At 37.0% G+C, this 7,501-nt stretch overlaps 2 protein-coding genes across 2 annotated transcripts in view; one reads left to right on the top strand and one right to left on the bottom strand.

Annotated features, from left to right (window-relative positions):
- Positions 1 to 7,501, top strand: part of arhgap23a (Rho GTPase activating protein 23a) — a 75,314-nt gene that overhangs the window by 2,931 nt on the left and 64,882 nt on the right. The window lies entirely within an intron of this gene.
- Positions 1 to 7,501, bottom strand: part of zgc:100868 — a 32,159-nt gene that overhangs the window by 23,615 nt on the left and 1,043 nt on the right. The window contains exon 2 of the mRNA XM_067382357.1: positions 1,190 to 1,328. Within this exon, the coding sequence (XP_067238458.1) occupies positions 1,190 to 1,196 (7 nt within the window). The 5' untranslated portion in view covers positions 1,197 to 1,328. The remainder of the gene's footprint in view (positions 1 to 1,189; positions 1,329 to 7,501) is intronic.

Below are 7,501 nucleotides of genomic sequence, written 5' to 3'. Positions count from 1 at the left end.
AAGTGCAAACTGTGTTCGTTCTGATATTTCCTCTAAATCCGTCTGCAGCTCCTTCTTTTAACATTGTCAAATGCTATATGGTATCTAATTATAGCATGTATGAAACACACACTGCAACTCTAATGCAGAAAGAGACAGTTGGCACATGATGTCATTGTGCTCGGGGGATCGGGGTGTAGTGGTTAAGGTCACTATGAATCAAAATTGACAATTATAAAACGGATAGTTCCGGCCCTTGATTCTGATTGGTTGAGCCGCGTTCGAAGCCATTGTAAAATTCCTGAAAACATACAGCTGACGCATTACATGTATCGCTGCACCAGTGAGTGTCTTAGCAACTACTCTTAGCAACATAAACATATGTTTGTTCTCAATAGAGTGTATTACATGCATTCATGATTTAGCATTTTCCTTCAGGTCAGTCCTGTTCATAATAAAAAACGTGTTTGAATGTGTGCTGCGATCTTGTCCTTTTAACATTTAATGGATTTTCCTGTGCCCTGTTGACACTGACAGCACTAGTCAAAGCATTTGTCATTTGTGTCTTGTTCACTGTGTTCACAACAAGTTTCAACATAAAAGTCTTTGTGACTGAGTGACTATCTAATGCCGTAATAAATGTAACTTCTTTTGCTGTTCATGGTGAGGGACTATTTTTTTCCGGCGGAAGGAAGGCTTTTAATGGTTTTACTTCATGAAAGTTGCATTGATACATATTTTTGCTTTAATATTTGTATTGTGTGGTAACCGTTTTATAAATGCAATACGCCCCGTGAAGCCATGGTTTACAGTGAATTTATAACAGTTAAGGGGCGTTGTTAGGCATGACGCAGAACGGAGTGCCTAAAACCCCCTTAGCTGTTATAAATTCACTGTAAACCATGGCTTCACGGGGCGTATTGCTTTTATAAAACAGTTATTGGGGCTTATTACGTTAATCAATTTTTTTTTTTTGGAATATTGCAGTATTTATTATAAATAATTTATCTGTGCACATTATTATTATTATTTAAATTCATGTGCCCTCATTATCTTTAATCAAATTAAACAACCTGTCACAGCAATAGCAAACCACAACCATCCAACGATACAATATTACCCGGTGGACAAAATTAAGTCCCGCCCTACATTTTTTCTTGTTTGAGTAGCCGTTTCACTCATATGTCACAATAGGAAAGAAAAGACTTACGTTTCATGCTGACTTAAAAGATCCAGGCAGGTGTAAGTTTGAACCCCACAAACACCGATTCATCATTGTGATGCTGATTTTCAGGTTGCTCCATAAAAATCCTTCCTGTACTCCATCCTTCCATGATGATGTAATGTTCCTGTAACAAGTTATAACACACTGGCTTTCAATCAGATAGATTTGATTTTGTATGCATTGATATGTGGAACAAAATAACTTTTCTCCACATCTGAAATGACTGAAGTGACAAGGCCTCTTATTTTCCCATTTCAGCTCAATCCCTCCATCCTTCTAAAGAGACCACGCTCAGCTAGCTACTCTGGTCTGTCCTGTCCTGGGTTTTTTTTGCAAACAAAAACATCTCCATCAAGATACTTTATTTCTCCCCCTGCTTTGGCTTACATGAGATTCATTTTCACCAAACTGTCTAAGGGCCATTTTTAATGTGTCTATAGGGAATATCCACAGAAACTCTTAGATGCTGTACTGCAGTGTATTGAAAAGATCACAGATAACATGCAGACACTCCAACAATATCAGCAGTAAATCATTGTAGATCAGCAGTCAGAGAGCAACTGTGCATTTTATACTCCGCAAAGAAGACACTTAATAAAATGAGTTTCCATTCAAAGTAACCAGTAAGCTCTTGCAATGTCCTTAGAGGGACAACCTTTAGGCCATCATTTTTCAGGAGGCTCACCGCAATACTAAAACAGGACAAAAGAGCTCGTGTTGTCTGGATGGGCCTGTTTTCTCTGCTGATGTCTGAGTAGTTATTGATGCTACAGCTGGAGCTAATGACCGTTACTTCATCACTGTCCACAAGCCCTGAATTACATAAATGGGCGAGAGCGAGAGAGCTTGGGAGGCCATCTTGCAATCGTTCTTCTCTGTCTCATTCTTGTTTTCTTCATCTTGTGCATTTATTTCATCCCTTTTGTGGCCATATTGTGATATTTAGGGTTTGGTATCATAATGGGTTAGATTATATGGATTATAGATTATATTTGGAGGGAAATTCATCCCACTCTGCAGTTAGTGGGCAGATGGCTGAGGGTTTGTGCTCACCGAGGCAGATGTTTCCCTGTTTAATCTGTACATGTTTCCACATGGCAGCACAAAACGGCCTCATATTAGCGAACTAACATTATGGATGGATTTAAAATGCAAACGTTGTTTTTGTAGTTGTAGTAAATTATAAGGGAGGTTACTTATGGGGCAAAAATATTGCTCTTAAAAGGAGAATTGACTGTCTGGCTTTGAAGAAACTGGTGTACTTCAGAGATATGTTTTACAGATTATGCTCTTTCCAGATCGTAATGTGTTTAACAGAGTCGGCTCGTTTTAAAGCAATGCCTGGGGCCGTTCTGATTGGTGGTTGGATCAAACAGGATATTACGCAGAGACATTTCTTTGTAAATGTTAAAGCCATCTAAAAGGAGCCCATTGAATTTACAATGAACTTTAACACTGATTTAGAAAAAAAATTGAAATTTTCAAAAACACTGCATTATGTATTCATATGTCTGTGCATGTGTGAACATTTTTGTACATGTAGGGGTCAGACAGAAGGGTCCTCACCTTTAGCCAGGAGGAAGTGATGTAAAGGAGAAAGGAAATAGTGGTATGCATGCTATGCCGCATTAATTATGAGGAAACAGGACGTTAGCGCTTTACAAGCACCATGAGATGGTCTCAGTGACCAAAAACAGCCTCAGTATTCTCATAACAGCTCATAAATAGAGAAAATGGTGGTTCATGTAACACAATACAGTTCCATTAAGAGCATTTCCTCTCACTCCAGTTATTTTTACCTTTTAGTACTCTATTCTTTCCTCCAGGGATAATATGAGTATCACAGATGTTTCTGCTGCATATCTATATATACATACTGTATATACACTGCTTTCTAAGGGCCTTGAAAATCATTCAATATTTATAGCAAATAGTCAACAGTTGTATAATTATGTTTTTATTCTAAGTCAGAGTTGAGTAAGTAATTTTTACTGATTTAGAATGATGTTTCTTTCATTCTGAAGTCTGGTGATTTGTAAAACAGGCCAAATTTATCAGTCTTCCACAACAAAGCACAACACTGCATGGCCTCTCTTCATGATTGAAGACTGAACAACATAGATTTACGACAGGTTGTAGGAGCCACAGAAAACATGGGGTCATGAACCCTGTGACCCCTTCCTTCTTCTGGCCCAGAGACATACACTGGGGATCAACCATCTGAGTCCAGCTTGGATTTAATTGATCATTTTAAAATCTGAGGAATAAACAAAATCAAACTGCCAAAGTCACGCCCCCAGTGGTGAACCGTTGAAATTTCAAAACACTTATGACATAACAAAGCCTTGTTTACAGAAATCACATGACTTCGGCAGTTTGATACGCACTCCAAACCACAGATTTGAAGCAAAAGATTTGTAAAGCTTCCAAGCGTCATGAAGCAGTGTTTTGAAATGATGAAATCACTAGATATTGTTGAATAAAGTTACTATTTTGTTATTCACTTCATAACATAAAGGCTGAACCACTGTAGTCGCATGAACTGTTTAAAATACGTCTTTAGTAGCTTTCTGGGCATTGAGAGTGTTAATTGTCTTGCTGTCAATGGAGGATTTCAACAAAAAGATCTTCATTTGTGTTCTGAAAATAAACAAGGTCTTACGGGTGTGGAACTACATGAGGGTGAGTAATTTACTGACATAATTTTCATTTTTGGTTGAACTAACCCTTTAAATCTGTGACACTGATGCTCATGTGACTGAACAAATAGTCGTATGTTCTTCCATTGAAGCTCACAATGCTCTTTGGATGATCTCAAATCATGCTGGAGAACATGATCATCAGGTTTGACACACCTTGAGTGCTGCTGTCATTAAAGCAAATACTGAAAAGTTCAGAAATTCAAGTAACTCAAATTGTTATGCTGATAAAAGAAGTATTAAATTAAAAAAATTCAAAGCTGAAGCAGATTCGCTATTGGAACCTCACTGCACATTTCCTTTAAAGAATGGGAAAGACCCACACAGCTTGAATTCATAGTATAACATTAGCTCATTACATAAAAACACATTGTACTAAGTGTTTGTTTTACAAGCTAGCTGCTGGGCTTTATTACGAGCGCTGCATGGATGATGATGATGATGATGATGATGAGAGAAGCACATGGGAAGGATTCTGAGCAACAGTGGAGCTACATATATGCTTGATTTAACAAATGTTTTGGTACAATGCAAAATACTAACTTTAAGAAAAAAGTAAATAATAAGAACAGTTTTTCCCCCTTACAGTCTTATGAACATTTTGAGCCCCAAAGAGTGCAAAAGGATGCCAGAAAAAAAATGGATGGAAATAATGAGAGAAATAGCCTACATGTGGCTGTGTTCTGGTGCAGAGCTACAGTCTCTCAATCGCTCCGTCTCCTCTTATCTTGTGGCTTGCAGGGCTTATTGGGATAATTTGATCTGGTTTGGTGGTAAGAGAGGATAATGAGCGCTGGAGGGTATTCGGAGTTAAGCACAGACACATACACATTAAAGTTAGAAACAAATTCATCAGTGCAACTCACACAGATGCATTGCCTTTTATTCACTATACCGATCAAACGTTTGGGGTCGGTAAGTTTTTTTAAATTGTAAATAGATAAAATAAAAAAAACATACTGACCCAAACCGTTTTTGGTGTATAGCTTATATTAAAGACCAAAAATTTATATTCTGTCATCATTTAATCACCCTCATGTTGTTCCAAACCTGTATGAGTTTCATCTGTTGAACACTAAAGAAGATATTTTAAAGAGTATGTTGGTAACCAGACAGTTGATGGTAGCCATTAACTTCCATAGTATTTTTTCATAGTATTCAACAGTTTGGTTACCAGCATTCTTCAAAATATCTCCTTTTGTGTTCAACAGAAGAAATAAACCCATACAGGTTTAGAACAACAAAAAGGTGAGTAAATGATGTCAGAATTTTCATTTTTGGGTGAACTAAACCGAACTGAACTAAAAAAACTGATAATTCTGCAATTATTTGCTACGGAAGAGGATTAGGGTCAAGCAATAATAAAAAAAATAAAACCATCTCGAGAAGCTCCAAAAATGAGAGAAAAACAGCATAAAAATATTATAAAGGTAGTCTATTTGACTCTGGTGGCATATATGCCCAATTTTCTAAAACCATACAATAGCATTTTCATCTCTGCCAAAGTAAATAACGACCAGTGTTGGGGAAAGTTACTTTTAAAAGTAATGCATTACAATATTACGTTAATCCTTAAAAAAGGATCTAATTGTGTTACTTAGTTACTTTTAATGGAAAGTAATGAGTTACGTTACATTTGTGTTACTTTTTCTCATCTGGGCTGGGCTGTTTGTTTGTTTGGTTTTTATAACAACAAAAAGGTTATATTTTTAGCAAATATTAAGGCCCTTTTACATCAAATGAATAAGCCTCAGGCTGAAGGAAATACAAATTCACGCCTGTACTGTAAAGGGCGCAGCTCAAACAAACCTTTTAGCTTTGCTGTCATTCTTGATTGCAGGAGAATAAAGTTCAACACTCTTACTGCAACGATATTTAAAAATAAATAAAACAAATGTTATGTTTATCTAAATCCATTTTTGCTTGTTAGTATCATCGAACGTCAGCAACAAAGACATTAATAAAGTGAGATTAAATACATAAAGTATGTTTGTTTCATTTAATAAATTTAATTATTCCAGGTTTGCGCAATATTCTGAGATTGCATTTCACTGTTTTATTCACTTTTAGGAATACTGAATCGGTTTTTGTGTAAGTAAAATGAGTAAATGCATGGTCTAGAACTACAATAACCATCATGTTCACGCATAACGCGGCACTTACCATTTCTCTCAACATGGGAACAGGAGAGCTGTCAGTCAATACATGGGAAAACAAAGTAACTTGAAAAAGTAACAGATATTTTGTTGTGAAATTAAAAGTAACGGAAGTAATTTATTAGTTACTTGAAAAAGTAATCTGATTATATATCTTAAGTTACTTGTAATGTATTACCCCCAAAACAGATAATGATAGAATTTTAATTTGGGTGAACTATATGATCATACATCATTATACTTTTGGTTTTATTAGCACCATTACTGCCCTCAAAGCTTGCCTGCACACAAAATCAGTGAAACATCTCCTGCTTTGTTTGATTTATGTGTTGAAGAAACACACAAAACAAGCTTAGAGTATTGCAAAAGTCTCTCTCGGTTTCTTTGTGCATCTCTAATGACAGCCACATGGGCTGAAGCAGTGAAGAGTCAGTGGTAGGGCCGAGTGCCACGTTCTCTGTGTTTTATGCAGCACCAGCAGTGTGTTTCTCAGTGCCCTAAGGACGAGAAACTTAAGGTGCTGGCTGATGGTCTACAGCTTTCCAGAGCTCCCGAACCTTCAGCACAGTTCCATTTAATCAGCAAGAAACGGTACAAAAGAACGTTTTTTTTTTTGTCTCTGTCCTGCTGTGACCTAACATACTCCATTGCAGAGTTTCTTAACTTGATCTAAATGAGTAAAGAAGTGAGGTCACTGTTTGCCATGTCTCCAGGCAGCTTTGTTAATGTGCCTCCGGTCGGCCAATAACAATGAGCCAGCTTGAGTTGACTTCCTACTGTATATTTACTTGACAGTCAATTCACACCCAAGTCTTCCCGCAAATCAAACTAACATACCAAAGAAAGTCAGCTGATTGAGTTCTTCAAGGAAATCAAGACCGAAAAACACAAACATGAAAGCTTTTGTGAGCTATTTTTATTCATTGTTTCCAAAAAGACTCCAAGTCCGGCATTGAATGTTTCTGTGGTAAAACGATGGGTCTAAAGCAGTGACCTTTAAATCAATACTACATTTGCTCGTCTGTTTGCCTGCATCTCATTGATTGATCTGTCATGACCACAGCGTGACCTGCAGAGCTCTAGACTGAAGTGTCTGTATGTATGTTTAATTATAACATTCTGCAGTTTGCATCTGCTATATTTCCCAATCTGTAACCGCTGGCCTCTCCAGCTCCCATTTCCCTCCCAGAACGTCTCATGTTGTGTCACTCTTTCAGGGAAAATTATTTTTACCATGACTTCTCTTTAGTTAAGTCATTTAACAACATTAAAGGGTTAGTTCACCCAAAACTGAATTTTCTGTCAGTAATTACTCACCCTCATGTTGTTCTACACTCGTAAGATCTTCAGAACACAAATTAAGATATTTTTGATGAAACCTGATGTCTCAGTGAGGCCTCTCAAAATCCATAAAGGTACTAAAAACATATTTAAATCAGTTC

This window comes from Chanodichthys erythropterus, chromosome 3, assembly GCF_024489055.1.
Source record: "Chanodichthys erythropterus isolate Z2021 chromosome 3, ASM2448905v1, whole genome shotgun sequence".
Classification (NCBI taxonomy): Eukaryota; Metazoa; Chordata; class Actinopteri; order Cypriniformes; family Xenocyprididae; genus Chanodichthys; species Chanodichthys erythropterus.
The sequence above is the reverse complement of the archived record's forward strand: the minus strand, read 5'-3'. Positions and strand labels throughout refer to the sequence as shown.